The sequence below is a fragment of the Cryptomeria japonica genome, unplaced genomic scaffold, assembly GCF_030272615.1.
Source record: "Cryptomeria japonica unplaced genomic scaffold, Sugi_1.0 HiC_scaffold_79, whole genome shotgun sequence".
Lineage (NCBI taxonomy): Eukaryota > Viridiplantae > Streptophyta > Pinopsida > Cupressales > Cupressaceae > Cryptomeria > Cryptomeria japonica.
In genome coordinates this window covers 81,910-104,377 of record NW_026728901.1, presented here as the reverse complement: position 1 = coordinate 104,377, position 22,468 = coordinate 81,910, and the positions used below count along the sequence as shown (strand labels likewise).

General features: G+C 33.9%; 1 protein-coding gene across 1 annotated transcript; it reads right to left on the bottom strand.

Moving 5' to 3' along the window:
* Positions 1-1,387: 1,387 nt before the first annotated feature.
* LOC131864171 (receptor-like protein Cf-9) lies at positions 1,388-3,451 on the bottom strand. Its single transcript, XM_059215189.1, has one exon. The coding sequence runs from the start codon at positions 3,449-3,451 to the stop codon at positions 1,388-1,390; it is 2,064 nt and encodes a 687-aa protein (XP_059071172.1).
* Positions 3,452-22,468: the final 19,017 nt, after the last annotated feature.

The following is a 22,468-nucleotide window of genomic DNA, read 5'->3' as shown; positions in this document are numbered from 1 at the left end:
ATTAATTATTCCTTCTGTTTGTAAAATTCCATAATGGAATATGTACTCACTAAGAAATGGTCTTATTTCAGCTACATTTAGATCTCAATACCTAAAAAGGGGTGTGGGAGCACTTACCCCCCACTACTGTTGCCCCTCCAAGATTCTCCCTAGCAGGGGTTCTAGGGTAGTTCTCCCAAATGGAATTTTTTAGAAAATTGCATTGTAAAATTATATAATTTTTTAGTCAATCTAAATCATTCATCATTAGGTCATAGAAATTATAGTAGGATTCATTTCCTTAGAAGGAAACACATTTTAATGAGGGCATTGTATTAAGATTGCGACAAGACAGAGAGTTCAAATAAAAGAATAGACAATGTTGAAATAAAGACAAAAAGTGAAGGGTGCTAGTGATGTATTGTAAACTCTATTGAAATTTATATAGACCAGTGCACATCTCTTCTTGTGTTTATTTTTTTCTCAAAAATATATTTCCACATAAATATTATATTTTTCATATATTCTTTTATTTCCTTTGTTTTCCCTAATTTGTTTTCCTGTTATCTCTATTTGGTTTTGCATTGGATCAATAATTATAATTACTAAAACTAGATTATCATTCTATAGATGTTTACCTTTATTTCAAACATTATTTACTTTGAAGAAGTTCATAAATGAAACTTTAAAACTTTTCTTCCATGTTCCTTTTCATTATTTACCTCAATCTAGTTTGTTTTTCTATTTTTGATCAATCTTAATTTTTCCTTGGCAAAGATTTTAGTCTTTACGATATTTCCTTTAAATAAGGGTTTGTGAACTTCATCCTATAGAGGGGAGGAGATGTTCAATTGCTCAAAAACATATTGTAGAAAGATCACCCACAAATCAAGATATTTACATTTTGAAATGGACATAAATTTGGTTGAACTATATTACTTGGTCCAAAAAAATGATCCTATAATATAACATATTTGTAAATTAAAAAAATATATTAATAAGAATCGTTAGAGATCAAAATAAATTATAATAAAACATAATAAATTTTAAAATAAAAATCAAATAATACAAAAAATTAAATTAAATACTATAATTTTTAAAATAATAAAATGTACAATTTCATCCCTTAAAATTACATTTTACACATCAAATTATTTAATAAAACAAAAACACTTTAAAAAAACTTCATATACACCGATGAAGAAAAAACACCTTTACACTAGAAAAGCTAAAACCAAGGAATCATTTTGAATTTCATATATTACCCCTTGAAATATTTCTGTCATCATTAACACCAACAATTTCTAACACACCTCATACTAATAAATTTGCAGCGGCCATATACTAAAAAAAAACTTTGTCATTATACTAACAAAACCCTCTATACAGTTGTATCTACTTTCATCTATTAACCTCGAATACACCCATCAATAGCTAATATTACAACATCATAAAATTGGAAGGCTCTCTTTCTCACCCTCTTATTTAAAGTCAATACTCCAATCACAATAGAGAATCCCATACCATAACTCAATCCAAGTCCCACTGCCCATCCTATCATTTCACCATCTGAATTCTTTGCTTCACCAATTCTCTCAATACTTGTGCAGTTGCCATAGCCAGAAGAGTTGTTGCAGACGCTTATATTGGTAAATGGAATCCCACTTAGCTTAAGATTGCCTAAGTAGGACGACTCCCCAAAAGTTAGGAACTGTCCTCCATGGGGTACTTTTCCATCAAGCATGTTGTAAGATAGATTCAAGAACTCCAAATAACTCAGGAACTCAAGTTCTAAGGGAATGTTGCCATTCAACCTGTTTAGCGAGAGGTCCAGAGACTCTAGCTGATCCATGTGTCCCAATGTTTTTGGGATTCGGCCACTGAGATGATTCCTTGAAAGGTTAAGGGCTATCAAGCCTTGAAGAGATCCCATTTTAAAAGGAATGCTCCCTGATAAACTGTTGTTTGAAAGATCAATACATTTAAGAATAAAGAGAACTTTCACAAATTCAACATCCCAGCCTTTCCAGGAAATTGTAATTTTATTTGTATATCTAACGTCTTCCAAATGGTTTGAATTATTCTGCGATGCATTGACCATTGCAAGCAGGTTTGTAAGGTTGCTTGGAATAGCTCCTGAAAGGTGGTTGCCAGAAAGATCCAGAATTTGAAGATTCGGAAGGCCAATTACCTGGCGTGGGATACTGCCATGAAAATGATTAGACCTTAAGACCAAAACATGCAGCTGTGATAGCTTTCCAATCCAGTGGGGAAGGGTGCCTTCCATATCATTATTTCCCAAATCCAATACTTGCAGAGATCGGCCTTCTGAAATGGATGAGGGAATAACTCCTCTCAAATGATTACCATTGAGCTTCAATGTATGCATGTTTGTAATGTTGCCCCACTCTGCTGGCAATTTACCTTCCAGATGATTCTCTGCCAAATCTAGAACACTAAGAGAAGAACAATTCCTGGTTAAATGAGGAGGAATGACACTGCTCAGCGTATTTTTTGAAAGGTCAAGAACCTGCAAATATGGAGTGCAAATAGAATCTGGAATCGCTCCGCTGAGGTTATTCCGCGACAAGGATAAGAACATTGCATTTTCAAGATACGCACCGATGTGACTAGGAATAGAACCATTAAACTGATTCATCGACAGATCTAGCAGATAAGCTCCAGCGAGAGGAAGATGAAGAGAACCTTCTAGGCTATTATTGTGCAAATCTAGAGAGTCAAAATACATGGGTAAGGTTTGTCTAGATGGCAATGACCCAGTTAATTGATTACAGCTAAGGTTCAAACTATAAAGGCTGGGTAAGTTCCATATCCAAGATGGAATATTTGTTTGGATACTGTTAGCAGATAGGTCTAGATATTCCAAGTCGTATTGGGTCACAAGAAACGATGGAATTCTATCTAAATTGCAAGAGCCTAATGCCAAAGCGGAAAGCTTAAACTGCGGAATCCATGTTGAATCAATGTTTACAGTTAACTGATTGTAAGAAAGATACAGGCTATCAAGACTAGTGAGATTATCGAATACGGAAAGGGAAATGAGGCCGCTTAAACTATTGGAGTGGAGCCAAAGGCTTCTTAAGTTAACAAGATTTGAAATTGTAGATGGAATCGTACCATTCAATTCGTTGGCATTAAGGTGAAGACTAACAAGAGAAGAGAGTGAGTCCAACGAAGGGGGGATTGCCCCTGTTAACTTGTTGTAGGACAGCTCCAAAGAAACAAGTTTAGAGAGATTGACTATGGACAGAGGAATCTCACCTTCAATTCTGTTATCTGACAGATATACACTCTTCAAGGACGACACATTCCCTATAGCAGATGGAATCTCACCTTCAATTCCGGTATACGACAGATAAAGACTTTCCAAGGACAACGCATTCCATATAGCAGATGGAATCTCACCTTCAATTCTGGTATCTGATAGAAGAAGATCCTTCAAGGACGACATATTCCATATAGAAAATGGAATCTCACCTTCAATTCCGGTAAGTCATAGATCAAGACTTGGCAAGGACAACAAATTCCCTATAGCAGATGGAATCTCACCTTCAATTCTGGTATCTGATAGATCAAGACTTCGCAAGGACAACGAATTCGCAATAGAAGCTGGAATCTCACCTTCAATTCTGGTATCTGAAAGACGAAGATGCTCCAAGCATGAGATATTCCATATAGCAGATGGAATTCGGCCCTTGATGGCTGTCCCTGAGAGATCAATGCTGGTTAGTGACAAAGAAGACTTTCGTTGTCCAATGAAAGAAAGGTCTCCTCCAAGATCGTAATTCCCAGAGAGATCAAGAGAGACCAAGCGCCCAGTCACATTTTCAAACCAAGCTGGTATATGTGCTGACAAATAGTTCTCTGATAGATCGAGATGAAGCAGAGAGGTGAGGTTGAGAAGGGAATTGGGAATTTGTCCTCCAAGCCCACAGTCAGACATGCTGAGTTGTTGAAGGTTGGATAGACTGCCAACAACTTCACCCCACTCTTTGTTTACAGAGATGTTCACTTCAGCAAGAGAGAGGTATTCCAAGCTCACCAGATTTGATAAGCTTTCCAAACTCACGTAAAATTCACTTACATCACCCAGAAAGGATTCATTTACATAACCAGCAAATGACAAGTCAAGAAAAGTGAGACTCTCCAACTTTCTATTATGGGGAGGACTGAATTTACCCTTGAAGAGGTTGTCACTGAGATCGAGGTGCTCCAACCGTGCAAGTTGGAACAGCGATGAACTGATGTTACCTTCCAAATTGAATCCACTCAGATCCAGTCGAGAAACATGGCCTGTGCGGAGATTACAACTGACTCCTCTCCACGTGCAGCAATTGAATCCGTGCCAGGAAGTTAAGAGTGTTATACTCATCTACAACTGCTGCCTTGAAATCCAGGAGAAGATTTCTTTCAGGGAAGGGGCATGCAATTGCAGGGGAAGTGAAGCAGCATAATATTGTTATAATTGCAAACATAGCTTCCATTGTTTTGGAAACTAAAATTCTTATTATCTTTACTTTGAAAGAAAAGAGATGATCAGAAATCATGGGAGACGAATGATGAATATATCTCTACAAAGAAAGAGTGTCACATCAATACTGTAACATTTTTATCATTTTCAATGGGTGGAAAAGTCATGTGAAGGTAAGGCACAACAAATCCGAGGGTCCAATTTGAATGTGATGGGTATCGTGTAAAACAAGAATATGGCGTGTCAATATGGAAAATTAACTATGTAAATTGTGACTATATATTTTTCAATCCAATTATTTCCAACATTGACTGACAATTTTTATTAGACTTAAATCCCGTGCATTTCTTTTCCACAAATATTCGTATCGACCAGGAAAAGCTTTCACATAAAATTGAGATCACTGGAAAACATAGACCAGATCATACACCTCACACAAAAATGGAACATACTTAAAAAATACAAGAATAATAAAGAAATCAGGGGCACAAACTAAATTTTTGGAGTTGAGATGTTTTCAGGCCAAGCATTTTTAAAAAAAAATCTATGTTGAATATCAAGCAATTTTTTAAATTGTGGTTTATTCATTAACTGTTTATCATTATAAAATTATATAGGTAATAGAGTTTTGATAAAAAACTAATTTTATTTTATGATTAAAAAATTAAATATGATTATATAGTAATTAAATTCAAGTTTCTAATATATTTAAAAAAAAATTGTTTGTGAATCTCATATATTAAAAAAAAAATCATACATAGAGTGGAAACATCGTTTTTATCCAAACTCATCCAAGGATTGGCAACAAAATTTCAAATTGCTTTGTTTTAATTTTTTCTTTAATTTTGCTAATGTTTATATTTATCCATATTGTAATAGAAAAGATTGTATATTCATGTCCTCTTCTTTTATGTTTTAGGCCTAATTTGATTAGGTTATCTTTTGAGTATTGATTAGTATATGTCCTGACATAATTTTACATCGAATTTCAATGATTTTATCCCAATCTCATTTCATCTCCATGCATCTCAAAGGTATGAACATAATCAATAATCTCCACCATTAGTTGGCATGATTTTTTCATAGTCGGCGAAGAATTGATATTATTACTTTTGATTTTAACAATGGATATTTATGAATTGTCAGTTTGATTTTAACTGAGTGTGACCCAAAATTTTCATTAAAAAAAAAACACAATTAAAACCAAAAGTAATCATATCAAATCTCCACCATTCATCATCCTAGATTACACCCACAAATGCATAATTCATGTAGGTCACTTGCATACATGCATATTTGAACCTAACAGTTTAAATTGGATTAGATAATTTCATTCCTTTTTTACCATTATTATTCAATTAAAGTTTAATTTATTCCACATTACAACCTAGGTTATTGTTTGTAAGGACTAATTTCACTTCATTTAAATTATCATGAGATAATCAAAATAATATTTACATGAAAATATAATAGAAAGATCATGTAACATCCTAGTAAGGGCATCATTAGCTTGCAACATCATTCTAGGTGTCCTACATACTTTCTTAATGTCTTTAATCCTCATTCATTGCCATTAATTTAGTCTACTTAATGCACTATCTAATAAGAACATAACCCTTGCTTACTAAGTTCCTAGAAATGGTGTCTATAAATACCACCCTACTTGATTCATGTGGTACTAAAGAAGATTATGCACTAGTGTTTTTTTATTTTGATGAATAATAGGTCGTGGCCGAATAATTGTATTAATAAAATGAAAATACATGAAAGTTTACAACCCAATTCAGTGTGGGAACTGGTAGGAAAGAATCGGGTGAAGAAAAGCTCCAGTCTTGCCCAAGGAAAAATAATTCCTGGAAATAATCAGGTAATACAATAAATGGCCAGATGCCAATATAGAAAATTACAATTGATAATTCCTATCGAGAACACCATACTCGTTCCATTGCTGATGGATGCATAATTTGACTACAATGGAGTCATATTCTACTCATATTGAGATGGTGTTGTTCTGAGTAAGACATGACGAAGACCTCCACCTGAATCCTACAGAGTCAGATTGTCAAAACAGAAACCACATTCTTCCTGCACACTATTAGGCTAGTTTGAATTGAGAATTACGAGCAACTGTAACCCAAAATTGATAAATTCCCATGTTTTGTCTTAATACCAACACTTCCATAGATTTCCACTATGAGAACATACCCAAAGATTTCAAGACAAGATAGATCAATATACTCTCAAACCTTCCTGACAAAAACTTACTGATGTATCGAAGATGAATCAAGGTAAGGAAGACCCAAAGCAAGATTTAGTTGCCAAATCTAAGTATCCATAGCATAACCTAGTCTAGGGTCGTGATAGTCGTAGACAAATTTAGGAGACCTAGCCACAAAAAACTAATAAAGGAAGAGAGAATCCCAACCTACATCTACCTACAAGAACGAGGATATAGACACGTTTGAATTGGAAATTTAATTTAAATCATGGTTATAACCAACTTGGGTTAATTGTAGATTAATCATGATCTAATGATTGGGGGGTTAAATTTTAAATGTGTTTTCAATTAATTTTATTAGACATGTGACTTCATCGTTTCCTTACAGTCATATAGATGTGAATTCTTTATTTCTGGAAATCTTATTTACAAGTGATTTATGCATTTGATTGCTTTAAGAAAAGATTGCTTGTTTAGGATCTTGTGTTATAGTAGCTACAATCAAGTTTAAATTTCGTTGCAATTTTGGTGAGTTGTCATTTGTCTTATGACGTATACCATCTTAGTCTGGTGTCATTGTATAAACCCTGTGGATGTGAGCCATTGTGTGTTATGTTTCCAAATGGTCAATCCTGGGTTAGTGATGGTGAATCTTTCACCGATTGTATGCCAGGATTAGATATGGCTGTCAATTTTGCCATAGAGTTCTCATAGAGAGACCTTTCCTGTTAGTGTCCTAGGAGAGAGAGTGGCTTTCGAGCAGGGGCCGCACCCGAAATGGTTGGCAGGATAACCCCTTGAAAGTCAGTTAATAAGTGATAACCTAATAATTGATTAGGGGGTGGGTAGTTATTAATTTAATTAAGATATTGTACCTAGCACATGGTTGAGTGCTTGTATAGGCTCAAGGTGTTGTGGGAAGGCCTAGAATGGCAGACCTATGACCTTGTCTTCATGAAAGGTTGGTAGGGTCCGCATGATGCTTAGATGGACCCGGGGGTTTAGGAGAGGTTACCAGGATAACCCAGGATGGGGGCCAGGACCTATGGAGACCTACCTAGGGTAACCATCTTACGCCATGTGATGACACTCTCTCTTTAGGGTCACTAGTGTCTTGTGAGTTGAGTCACTTGAGTTCTGCGGATTCATGTGTACTGTTGTTCTTGCCTTATTTCTTGCTTGAGGGTCTTCTGCTATCTCCTAGCACCGTTGGGTGGTTCCATTATAGGATCACATGGTCGGGTGGTAGTACCACTTCCCATTGGATATCTTGGTCCTTACCTTCTTGCGAGGATCGGCTTCTCTAGTGGTTCTTGATTCATGAATCTTGTATCAGCTCATGTTCGAGATTATTGTACAGTTGTGACCATGTGGTCATTGTATTATTAAACTTTGTAACCTTGGCATTGTAACCTATGTTCTTAATTCGTTCTATTGAAGCTATGTAATTTATGGAATGTTGTAATTTGAAGTTCAATGGAATGTATGTTATTTCAGTTATCTTTCATCTTATGTATAAATGAATTATTGGAAGTATATATGTTGTAACTCTTTAAACCTATCTATTTGAAATCAGTTATGAATTTGAGTTAATTAATCGTTATTGTTTTTCCCTAATTTAGATGGATAATTGGATTAACATTGTGTTGTAGTTTGAAGTAATCTTCGTTGGTAACTCTTTAGGATGTCATTGTTAGACTTCTGCTTGTGTTATTATATGTGAAATATTATAATTAATGCACTTAATCTTTTAAAAAAAATTATTTCACCCTTTAGTTTCCTTGTAGCGTTGTTTTCCTTTAGGGTTTCTGGCGGGGCATTACACATATATATAAAAGAGCTTGCAATCATAACGATATAGATGATCAATTTTTACTTTAGATTTATATATAAAAGGTTTATACACTGAGATGCACCCGTATCAACAATGCAATGACCTTACACAATACAACAAGTAAGCAATAAATAAGAGATTTGAACCAGAGCAACCAAAGAAAAGATCAATGTTATTGGAATCAGTAAGGTAAAAATGAAGAAAGCATTCCGAGTTGTAGTCAAGGTCACAGTCAGAGTATCTTCTATTAATAAACTATTCACAGAGCAATCATCTTCATTGGAAAAGGCACAAGGTCATATCACATACAAAAAAGAGAAAAATCTATTAGATTGAGTTGCTTATGTGCAAGAACAAGTTAAAATAGTCAAAAGAGTAGTGTTCATTTTGCCATGATAGTCATTACCAACATATTGTCCAATATAATAAGGAGCAGGCCCAGCCAATGAGAGTGTCATAGCAGCTCTACATAATGGTTTTAATAGTCAATATACAAAAATTAATGTCACAACGACACTAACCAGTAGGACTTTTCACAACCAACTTTGAGGTACAAATGGTGATCATCAGATATAGACCAGATTATCAACTACAAGAACAGTGAACTATACTTTTACAATTGTAAAAGAAAGTCTTGAAATGATCTAAAAAGATGATATCATTTCATATTCAAAGGGGCAGCCATTATCATTAAACCACAACACAAAGACAATGATCAATATCAGCTCTAGACATCTTCAAAATAATCATATAATGCGAGCTTAGGGCCGCCAATACCAGCCAGCATAAGAGAAGCCAAAGAATTAGAGATAAGAAGATATAGTTTCAGCTAAAGAAGGCGCTTAACTCGATAACCAATGCTTGCACTACCAAGACAAATGAAATGAAAGAGCCTTGTTTTTTGGTCATCATCAATACAACAGTTACTGAGGTAATACATCATGGTAGAGTAGAGTTTAAAAAATAATCAGAGCGAAGGATGGCATGATAACAGGGGTTTATTAAAATCATAGAGCAATCACTATCAAGAAATCATCAAAGCCAACATAAGGCACATCATGACGTTATGTATACACAGAGGACAATAAAACCCTACACAGGCAAATACATAGAAAATAACAGGACAACTACACTTTTTCTTTCAAAGAAAGTGGCTAAAAATAAAATATCTCATATCACGCATTGCGCTCAGAAATCATGCAAAGAATGCTCAATGTTGGAGTCTCAGTAGCAACCACAATCCAATTGAAGCCCTAGTTTCCATTCCCATAGTAGTGCATGGTGGCAGAACTCACTCCACAAATTGCAAAGTAAAATAATGCCATGTTTTTAGGGTTTTCCTATTTCTATTCACATGCCCTAATTTTATTTTTTAGAAAAAGGAAAATCACTCATACAAACAATTTCATGGCCAAGAATTAATTGAAGAAGCTTAAATTTAAAAATATTTATATGAGAATATTAAAATAGCTTTTATGAAGACAAGTAATAAATAAAAGTCTTAATAAAAGTTGTTTTAATATATTTTCATAGTTTAATTGCTTATTTTAATATAATATTATATAATATTATATAATATTATTATAATAATTATCTCAGTTATTATAATTAATTTAGATTAAAAATATTAAGAGAAAAGAATAAAGTTGCCTGCAGACTTTGCAACAAAAGAGGATATTTTTATCTAAGCTTCTTGATATCAGTTTGTGCATCCAATTTCAGAGGGGGCGGGACAGTTTTGTGGCTATATTTAACCAAATTCATGCAGATTGATAGTGGCAGTTCTACTTTTAGAGAGAGTTTTCTTTTTTTAGGGAGCTATATTTGGCAGTATACGTCATGCAGCTTTTAGAGGGGAGTATTTTCTTTTTTAATTCTATATTTGGCACAACAGGGCATGCAGGTTCTTTAGATAGGGGTTTGCTTTTATAGACCTATTTTGGGTAGTGTGGCAGTTCTTTTTTCAGTAGAGGAGTTACTTTTCCATGCAGCATCAGTTAGATGCTTCGTTTGAGCATTCGCGCCTATTTTTGGTAGGATTATACATGAGTTTTTTAGGGTATTTTGGACAAATTTGCCAAAGACTTTTTCTCATACAGATTTTTCTATGAGGGTTTTTTTGTGTGTTTATTTTATTCTACTATTTATCTATTTTACTCCTTTTTAATTTCTTCTTGCTTAAATTTTCTTTATTGTCTCATTGGTTTGCTTTTTACTCTCTTTAGTATATTTTGTATTTTATTTGTATGTTATTTTATTATTTAATTTCTTCATTTTTGTACTCTTGCACTAAGTATTCTATACAAGCCTTTAAAATACTCAAGTTTTTCTTTTTGATTTTTTTTTTTGCTTTTCTTGTGTTAGTTTTTAGGTTCCCTCTTCTTGTTTATTTTTTTTCAATTGTTTTCTATTCTTTTTATCTATTTTCATTCTTATTTTAACTATTCTCTTATTTTATATTTTTATATTAAGCTACCACTTTTCATTTATTTGTTCATTTACCAATTTTATTATATTGTATGTTCTATTTTTAATATTTTTTTCTATTCTTGTATTTATTTTACTAGATTATAAAATTATTGTAATTTTTTCGTTTTTCCTTTTTATTTCTTGCTTTATGAGTTTTCTTTTTCTTTTTATTTATATACTGTACTCTAGCTATATTGTAATCATTGTATGTGTTTTGTATCTTAATTTTTCATTTTTATTCACTTACATTGTATCATTTATTTATTTATTGTTCTCTTTAATATTTTCCATTCCTATATGTTTTAGTATTTTCTTTTGTTATAGAATTTAAGTTCAATTAGAATATTTTGAATTTATATTTGATTTCTATTTTTTCTTATATATTATTTATGATTTTAAATTTTATGTGTTCCTGGTTTCTTGTGCCACCCATACCCTCTCTCTACCCCCCCCACCCACCCTCTCTTCTTTTTAATATTTGGGTCTACAACAATGCTCATTTCTTCTCCTCTAACATTCCTCATCCTAATGATGGATAATGTAGTGTGATTTGAAACTTTAATGCAAAAAAACTATCACATAATCAAACCCAAAAAAAAGAATAAAAATTCTATGAGCTTCATGCAACATTTGTAATTATTCTTCTTAATGAACACACAACATGCTTTATATTTTAATACTTATTATCACACAACATTTTAAAATATCACACAACACTTTAAAAATGTTTTTGGAGCCATTACATAATTGGTCATGTATTTTCATATTGAGAAACTAGAATTCTAAGCATCAAAAGGTGAAGTCTTACACATGGAAGCCTAACAATTTAAATTTCCATAATGATCTTTTTCTTCATCAGCATGTACATAATATATATAAATGTACACCTATACCATAATAAAATAATTGTGATCATGTACTTAGACATAGATAAATATAGGAAATATAGGATGAAATACAAACATTTATCTTCTTTGAGAGTATACATTGAACACAACATGTAGATTAATAAAATAGTTTATTGTATTTTTTAAGTTCTCCTTAATATTAAAAATTGTCTCTAGATTGCTTCCACATTCATGTCACATTTACATTCTTTTTTAGATTATTATCTCTTGGACCACCTAAGATCTAGATCATTTGTCACGAACCCTATTTTTCCACAATTATTTAATTAAGAAAATAATGTTTATTTTACGCAAATGAAGTTGAAATGAAATGAAAATGGAATTGTTAATGAAATAAGATAGGAGATTGGATGCACTAAAATGATATATATACAACTGAATGATCAGTAATAAATTTTATTGTAAAATTGTGATCATCATTGCTAATGAGCAATTGAGTGCAAGTGAATGCAGGAACAAGATAACACGAATGAAGGTGAGAACATGGTTTAGGTAGAGTTGTCCTAGCTCATGGACTTGGCTAGAATAGATGGAATATCTCACACACCATAGTAGAAAAGTTATGTATATACAATTATGATATCATTGATGCATGATTTTGAAATAAGAATGAAATTTTATGAGTAAATGTCAATTGTTAAATTTATTTCATGTATGAGGGTGAAAAGTAGTTAAATATTTTGAATAAGAGTTAGTGACTTAACAATTTAACATTCTTTATAAAGGATGATTTAATGTCCCTTGTATAAGAGAATGTACTTTTATTAGATAAACATGACTATTCAAAGTAATGTATTTATGAACATACATTTGCAAAATTAAGATTATATATATGATTTCTAATAAATATTTTTACGTTATACTTTCTTTAATATAAACATGTAATATATAAAATTAGTAATTTATTATATATATTTATATATATATATATATAATATTATAAAAGGTGGCGAGTCGAAATCTCAGGATAGTAAGGAACCGATGAATGGTGGTCGACCTGGCATGACAACTCATGGTAAATCGGCAGACGTGGGTTGGTAGGTCAATACCCATCGACATAGTCAAACATGGCAGAGACGTGGCAAAGATGGCAATGAACCTACACTTGACAAACACTAAAGTGCTTGAGAGAAAATTAAAATGTGCATGTTATCAATAGGTAGAGGAAGTCAATAATCTTGTAACTGTGTCATCTTCCAAACAACAGAGGTCTGCATTAATATCTAGCACTTGTTGTTAGGCCAAACCTTAGCTAAGTCGAAGAAGATAGTTCGACATAGAGTACGGGTGATTAGGTTTATTAAATATTTGAAACAATAGTTGCAGAGCTTAGTCGACATGTATACAACCCCTAAGAGTTCTAAACCACTTAGAAATGAAATTGTTCAATGACTAACAGTTGTTGCGTAGAGATGGCTAAGAAAACGCGAAAATATTAGCAGCCAACGTAGGATGATAATAGGATAAATAACAGTGTAGGCTCAATAGAAGGAATGACAAGAATGACGACAACAAGAAGAATAGAGAAGAAAGAATAGAGAAAGAGAAAGATGCATGATTAGAATAGTTATAGAGAATAGTATTGTTAGAGGATCAACAGATAGAGAAGAGTAGGGCAAGAAGAAGGTTATAGAAGAGTTTAGAAGGAGAGACATAGAAATCAAAGGGTGTGGGAATGGAATGTAGAAGAGAAAGTATTAGAGATTTAGGAGTATTACGACCAGTCGTAAAATATTGGTGATGATCATCTTAGATTTAGCATCGAAAATCAGAGAAAAGAGTCAAATACTAGAACAAGGAAGAGTAGCAGACACGCCAGAGGAACAACGACCTTCTTGAGAAATTGGTGAAATTGAAAGAAGACAATAATACAGCGAGTAGAGATCATATACAACGATAATATCACTTAGTGGTAGGTTCTATTCTAGAAAAGTTTGTTGTAGAGATCTAAAGAGAAAATGTTATATTTTGATTAGACTTAGATGATAATCAAATGAAATAATTGGAGTCATAGTTTTTAGATTTTTTATTATGAGAATTCTATCGAATGAAATCGAAATACGTTCTTTAGAAAATTATGTTCTATACATAATTGTATTAAGGAAATATATTCTTAAAGATTGTTGATAAACATAAGTGTAATTCATAGATATTAGACCACCAAACCCTCTAGAAATTGAGTAAGAGGATAGAGTAATTGTGCATAGAAATCTTGAAATTTGAACCACAAAGAAGATGAAATACTAGGGTAAAGAATTATTAAGAATTGAAGCTTATTTTGAATTTGTGAAGAAAAGAGTTATACTTCTGAATTTGATCCTTACATTAGAAGTTATGAGGATTATTTGGTATATCGTTTGAAGAAGCCATATAGGTATGTGCATTATGGAATGTCGTCTTACTTAATACTCATAGAATATTTACTAAATTCAGTTAGTTGAATTCATAAATCATGAAAAGTCACATATTAGTATTAAACGAAATATGGTATTTGAGAAAAGAGGTAGACAAACCAAAACACATGGAAAGATAGAGAGCTTAGATGATATAAACATAGAAATTCTAAGCCATAAGAAATAGAATGCAAGTTAATGTTTACGCTATTTAAATTTTTTCATAATTGAATAAAAGAATGTGTAATCATTTTTATTCACTTTTTATGTAAAGATACATACATGTGTTACACCGTCTTAATATTTAATTCTTGTCTTTAAATTGCTGGAAAGATAGAAGCGAAAGATCATTTTATTTTTAGATATATATATTTTTTTATCCATGAAAGATTGCTTCATGTCAGATAGGATTGGTTGTAACAAAAGATTGATTCTTTTTATTCAATGAAAGATTGTCTTCTTTAACATTGTATTTTTATCTTGCGAGAAATAGGAAGCTAGAATTGAAAAATGAAAGATTGTCTTCTGTATATATTTATTCTAGATTCATATGAACAAAGCTAGATAGGCTTGTGTTTTTGGAAAGTTACCTTCTGGGACAGGTGCCAAATGTGGAATTATATAGAGAATAGTTTTCTTTTCCAAACTATCTTTTATTGCTATGCATGGCATTATACTCGGCCAAGTAACTTATTGACCATTGAAACAGATGGATTTCTTTATGTTGAAAATTGAAAATGCATGTATCATCTAGGCACACACCAGATTCCATCTTGTCTATCGAATTCTTTTGCTAAGCAATTCGTGCAGGGTCGAGTATTCCTAATTGACTAACAATTCCAAGGAAGTGTCAGCTCCAAGGTTGGTTGGAAAAATAACCTGAATCTTGTTCCTTTCTTCATTCTAAAGATTGTATTGAAGATAGCTTGGGTTGCAGATCAAAGGACGCATCTCACCCTTTACTTTGTATTCTTTTTTTATTGAACTTAAGGCAACTTGAAAATCCTAAGTATTGTATGATTGAGATACTATTTATATCGATTTATTGAATGAAGAATATTTATCTTTAATAGAAATTTCGTGTTTATTATGATATAAATGGAATGATCAAATGAAGCTATGGAAGGAAAAGTGGAATGAAATAGACTTATTAAAGGAATTATGAGTTTATTTAAGAATAAAGAGTATTTCGTTTATTATTGAAGTTGGCACGATTTACGTCTTTACATCATTGGTATCAAAATGATTCATCTTGCATCTCCCTACCATGTTGCAATAGTTTTAAGGATTATGATAGTTTGGTATATATTATTATTATTATTATCAGGTAGAAGCAAGTACCTTGTGTTTTCTTCTATGAGAAATTCTATTGTGTTTCGATTCCTTTTTCTTTTTTATATTTTTTTGGACTACAAGAATCAGGTAGCCCCCTATAAATTCCTGTGTGCCAGGTATCCTTTTAATGTGACTAGTGATGTTGGCACAACATACCCTCTAATACCATGTGATTCCTGGGTGACTAGACCTTGTGACCTTGTCCCTACCACAAGAAGCTCTCACCAATTAAGCTAGGTGCCAAGCCTTGACTTGTTTGTATTTTTTGTTCTTCATCTATTATTTGTAATTTTTAACTTTGTTCATTCATTAATTTTTATGGAGGAATTATGTTGCATTTTCCATTTTATTGTTTAAGTTGACAAACTAGATATTATGTTTACATTTAAGAATCTATCTTTATTTACATCTATCAATTACATTTTATTAAAATGGGTCAGTGCAAGAAGATGAGTCCACTTTTTGGCCAAAAAGTGGAAGTGTTTTCCATAATTTTTAGATTTTGTCTCATTTAACCTTAAATTTTGAAACACTTAGAGATTGAATCTTGGAAAAAGTTAGTAATATAAAAGATATCCCTCTGAGTGTACTTTCCAAATATGTAATTTATTTTAATACCCACATAATAAAAAATAACTTTTTGAATGGATTTCTGAAAACTATGTTTTAAAAATGCATGTTTCAGGACCATACGATGCATGTGTACGACCCACACTTTTTGACACAATTAAAATTATTTTCTCAAACCATTTTGGGAAATGGTTTGTAACACACTAAAGATTGATGAGCATATTTTTCTGTATTTTTTTTTCTAATATTTTTTTAATTAATTTTTTAATGGCCGTAATTATCTTTTTAAAAATTTGACGTGTACGACCCACATAATTTGATATAAACTTAACATTTTTTGGTTTTTTTTTTTTAAATACAAAAGAATTTTGTGTAGATTGATGACATATAATTTTTTTTCCAAAATTCTTTAAAATAAAAAAGTTATTAAATTAACAAAATTAGTTAATATTTCAAATTTATGGACCCGATTTAGTATAAATTAAATTAAAAATAGTTAAAATAATCAATTTTTAAATTTTTTTACATATTTAGAATCTAGATAGTATAGTCTGAAATGGGTTTTAATTTTGTATAAAAATTCTCTGATTAGAGGCACGTAAACTATTTCAGAAGTTCATATTTGTGCTATCATTCATGGAGATTTGAATTTGCAGGTCCATGTCTCAGGTGTGGCCATCCCAGGCCTATCCTAGGTCTAATCCCAAGCTAAGTGGCAGGTTGTGGAATCAAATTCCACAAAATGGGCCCCCGTTTTCAAACAAGGGTGGCTTGTGGAAAAAAAAGGAAAAATGTGATTTAGAAACGGGGGCCCGTTTTTTAGAAACGGGCCCCCATTTTAAAAAACGGGCCCCCGTTTTGTTTAAAAGTGGGCCCCCATTTTAGAACAAAATAGGGGCCCGTTTATTTTTGCTTTGGGCCCCCGTTACCTTTTGGCTTGGGAGCCTGAAACATAAACGGGCCCCCGTTTTTTGAAAACGGGCCCCTGTTTATAAGAGTGTGTTTTCCAACATGTGGACTTGCGCGAATTTGTGACTCATTACTTTGCACTTGCCCAAATATTCTAAGTCATTGTTGACAAATCTTTTTTATTCATATCTTGCAATCTTTTCTTCAATGAGATTAAATTTATTTAGTAAATTATGTCAAAAAATTAGAATTTTTGATATATAACTCTACATTTTTGTTAGGAAATTAGATCATTGATGTAACTAACATATGTTCATTGAACTCCAAAAAGAAATATATTGGTTCAAAAAGATAATTTTTAATGTCTGTTTTGAGTACAAACACTCTACCTATAATTTATATAATTTTATAGTAAAAATCTCCTATATTATTATTGTTTTTATATTATATCTTTTTAAAAATATTGGAGGAGTGAAAAAAAATGTATAATGTAATTTGTTTCCAAGTTGTATGTATTTTCAATAATATTGATATGTTGGAATGCTTTTAATTTTATAGATTGTACAATTCATTCTATATATTTTATTTTTGTTCACTAACAATGTCTTGGTTAATGTAGTATGTCCACTGGATTTTCATTGTCTTGGTTAATGTAGTATGTCCACTGGGTTTTCATTTATGATTATAGTATGTCCACTTTTGTATATTTAATTCCTTTAATATTCTTCAAAATTTAAATATTGATATAAAGATCCATCAATAAAAGTGAAATAATAATGTAAGAAAAAATAAATGATAAATGGGACGTGATATCATTTTTAATTAGAAAATTTCTTTCCTATGCATTTTAGTTCATAGTGAAGATATATTGAGTATGATCCCACAAAATTGAGGATAATTAATATTTACCTATGACATGTGATGGTTTTGTGGATTATTACCATATTTTACTTCTCCTTTTGATACTATTATTATCACATCACTTTTCTTTGCAACTTGTAAATTTTCCTTCTATGTATTGAATGTGCTTTATGATGTAAACAAAAAATGTACCATGGTTTAAGCTATGTTTTCAACTAATTAATTTTAGGTTGAAGATCTAATTATTAAAACGTAGAAATCATAAAAGTGAGGATGAAGATTAATATATTACATTACATTGTGCGATTTGAAGCATGAAACAAGTATTAAATGTACATAAATGTAAAATGAATGCATAAATAATGAGGATGAACTAAAAATTACAGAGAATCCCTTAACCACATCATATTTCCTAGCATCCCATTTAGTGCATCATCATAGAATTCATATTTAGATGGAACTCATTGCATGGGAATTTCCCTATTTTTTACAAGAGAAACCATAAATGGTTAATGTAAGGGAGTCCAATGTTCTAATGGTTTTTTTAAAGTTTGATTAGCTTTGCATTTTACTCTTTACATTGAGCATTTATATTTGCCTTTAAAATTTGTTCAACTTATATAACATAATGCATGTTTGTATCCTTTTAAGTAAACACAAAGATAGACTATTGAGAAATATATGATGAGTCCTTTACATGGATAATATATATTTATTAAAGAAGGCTTTAAAAAAATAAAATTGAATTTCTCGATAATATGTCTCATCACTAAAATCATATGATCGTAACATAGAAAAATGTTTATAAATAATTTTATAAATAGTTAAAATTAGCTATTATTTGTGTGCAACTTAATTAACTTATTAAATCAAAATAATATTGTAATAAAATTTTATTTATTTATTTTTTTTTTTTGCAAAAGGGTAAAAACTTTATTGAGAATTAGAAACATGCATTACAAAAAGAATTAGAGCCCCGAGGCCCCCGAAAAGGACAACTAGCCCAACCACAAATCAACCAGCTTCAAAGCCACCCATGTCCTCAGTGAGAATCTTCTGCAATTCCTGACAGTAATCCCCAAAGAGATGCTCCCAGCCTTCCCTTTCCACTCATTATCATGTTCCGATGCCCACTTGGCAAAATAGTTAGCCACACCATTCCATTCATGAGGAATATGGATGAAGGACACCTGCTCCATTAAAGAGCTAATTTGAAGAATCTGCTGAACAATCCCTGCCAACTGCCACTGAATCCCACTCACCTTTTGATCAGACAACAAGTTAACAACAATTTGTGAATCCGATTCACAAATCACCTTCCTAAAACCCCTCGCCAAAGCCCACTCAAGTGCATAAAGAATCGCAAAACCCTCCATAAAATTATTAGACTGATACCCTTTATACACCCAAAAGAAGAAAACAACCTCCCCCCTACTATTCCTGCCAACACCCCCAACACCAGTAGGGCCTGGGTTGCCCCTAGATGAGCCATCAGTGTTGATCTTGATATACTCATCCTGAGGGGGTGTCCACCTTCCAACCCTTTGCACCTTCTTCATAGCCTGTCTCCCTTTCCTAATACAAGCAGAGTCAGGAGACAACTCCTGCAATCCAAGCCTACTCACAATATCTGCCTCATCTCTACCCAACGAGAAATTCACCTCACATTTAGCTTCCACTGTCTCCCAAATCATAACAATGATCCTATTCCAAACTTGTTGAACAAACAATTTGGCCTCCTGAAAGATCCTCCTATTCCTTTCAAGCCAGATCTACCACAGAATGAAGATGGGCCCAATATACCAAACCATCTGGAGGAAGGAGGATGGAATAGGAGGTCTGCCCAAACTGCTCCAAAACTCCACCAGAGAGTCCGCATGGACACAAGGATGCTTCCACACCCCCCACCAATAGTGCCAGATCATCATAGAGAAGGGGCATCTGAAGAATAGGTGTGAGGAATTTTCCTCTCCGTTACCACATAAAACATAGATAGAAGGCCCCAGGAATCCTCGCTTGCAGATATTGTCCCAAGGTAGACATCTATTCCAAGCCAAAGTCCAGGCAAAGCAGTTACACTTCGGCCAAGAAGCATTATTCCACACCTAGTTCCACCAGTTCACTTCTTCTCCCTCAAGTCTTTGACTCAACAATTCCTAGTAACCACTAGCCATAGAAAAAATGCCCTTAGGATTTGGAGACCAAGCAATCCCATCCCTACCCTTCATGGAGCTACAATGTCTATTCGCCAAAATGCCCTACAACTCTGCACATTCTTCCTCCATCCCAACCACCAGCCATTCATTAGGAGTCTTCCATCACTCCAATTCTAGCCGACCGCGCCTATAGATAGCCTTAAAGTCACTCACCCTTGACCATCCAGCTTCCAAGAACCTGTGGCCCAGGTTTCCAAGGTTAGGAAACTGATCAAGAATGGGAGGGTATCCATCCCAAGAATCATTCTAGAAAAGAACCTCTTCCCCCCTTCTGCAGATCCAAAAAAGCCCTGCCTTAATGAGAGAAGCCCCCCTCTTGAGAGTGTACCAGATCGATGAGCCCTTTCCTTCAAGTAGATATCTAGGGATTTCCTCCATCGGGATCCTCTGCATATATTTGTTGGCCAAAATCCTAGCCCAGCCTCGGTCCTGCTCAACACACCACCTTCAGAATAATTTAGTAGTAAGTGCTTCCCCAAATAGAATAGACTACCTTAACCCAAGCCCCCCAGACTACTTCAGCCTACAAAACAGGTCCCAATTGACCAGACTCCATTTGGAAGAGGTGAGATTACCAGCCCATAAGAATTTCTTAGCCAGAGAGTCCAAACCCTTCAAGAACCACTTAGGAGCCACCTGAAGCATACATCGATAGGTCGGCAAAGCCTGAACCACCGACTCAATTAGTAGAACCCTCCCCACAAAGGATAACCATCTATGAATCCAGTGTTCAACCTTGGAGCGGAATTTATCCAAGATCCCTTGCCACGACTCCCTAGAGGGGTTTCCAGGAGAAATAGGAATACCCAAATACGTCTGGGGCAGGGAGCCAACTTGGAATCTCAAGATAAGAGCAATCCTCCTTTGAATAGACTCAGGAGTGTTAAAAAAGAGGATGGAAGATTCATCCTCATTGATCATCTGGCCAGATGCTGCAAGATAAACATCTAGGACCTTACACAGATTTGAAGCTTCGTTGATCCGAGCAAGCCCCATCAGGGTTGTATCATCCACAAACTGCAGGTGAGACTGCGGCTGCAAGTCATTCCCCCATCTCCAACCCTAAAAAAAACCCCAGCCCACATTATGCTTAGTCAACCTCCCCAGACCCTTAGCAAGAAGAATGAATAAATAAGGGGAGAGAGGATCTCCTTGGCGGAGACCCCTAGAATCACCAAATAGATGAGTATGGTCTCCAATGATGAGCGCAAGGAAAGAGGTGGACGTAACACAACTCATAACCCAGAGGATCCACTCTTCCACAAAACCAAAAGACCTGAGGATCTTCTGAAGGAAGGACCACTGAACTCTATCGTACGCCTTAGCCATATCCAGCTTGATAAACATAGCTTTTTCCTTGGATGTTGCCATAGAATGAATGGTCTCCGTAGCAATGACCACCCCATCTAGAATTTGGCGCCCTTCCATGAACCCACTCTGCTCCTCAGAAATAACATTCCCCAAGCACTTCTTCAATCTATCTGCTATCAGCTTAGAGATAATCTTATAAATCACATTGTAGAGGGAGATCGGGTGGCACTGGCCTAACTGGTCGACCCCTTCGCACTTGGGGATTAGGGCAATGAAGGTCACATTCAATGCCCTAAGCATCTGTTTATTCCTCTGGGACTCCTGGACTACTTCCAATAAATCCAGCTTAATTATATCCTAGAACTCTTGAAAGAACTCAACCAGGAACCCATCCAGTCCAGAAGCCTTTCCTTTCCTCATGTGGAAGACAATCCTCTCAAGTTCTTCCAATAAAATAGGACACAAAAGCTGCTCATTCATCTCCCTTGAGACAAGAGAAGGGATGCAATCCAGAACCAGATTCTCCTCCACTGTTTCCCCCTGAGAGTCCTCCCTAAAGAGGGACTGGAAAAACTGGAGAGACTCCCTAGACATCTCCTGCAAGGATAACTCACCTCTGTCATTAACCAATACGGGAATGGAATTTTCGTGTCTTCTTGCTTTCACTGAGTTGAAGAAGAAAGCGGTGTTCTTGTCCGCCTCCTTCAACCAGTCAATATGAGCTCTTTGCTTCCAATATATTTCTTCCCGAAGCTCCCATTCCTCAACCACCTTGACAGCCCTGTCTTCCTCTCTAAGTAGTTCCTCATACAACCCATGCTCCCTAATTTTATTGGTGATCTCATTCAGTGTGATTTGAGAAGCTTTCTTCTCATGAAAAATGTTCCCGAAACCTTGACGGTTCCACTATTTAAGCTGAAGCTTAACAAATTACAGTTGCTTGGCAAAAGAGTACATGGTAGTGCCAAAGGCT

Bases quoted from the DNA above. Each gene is read 5' to 3' on its own strand.
- LOC131864171 (XM_059215189.1), bottom strand. From the start codon at position 3,451: ATGTCGTCCTTGAAGGATCTTCTTCTATCAGATACCAGAATTGAAGGT.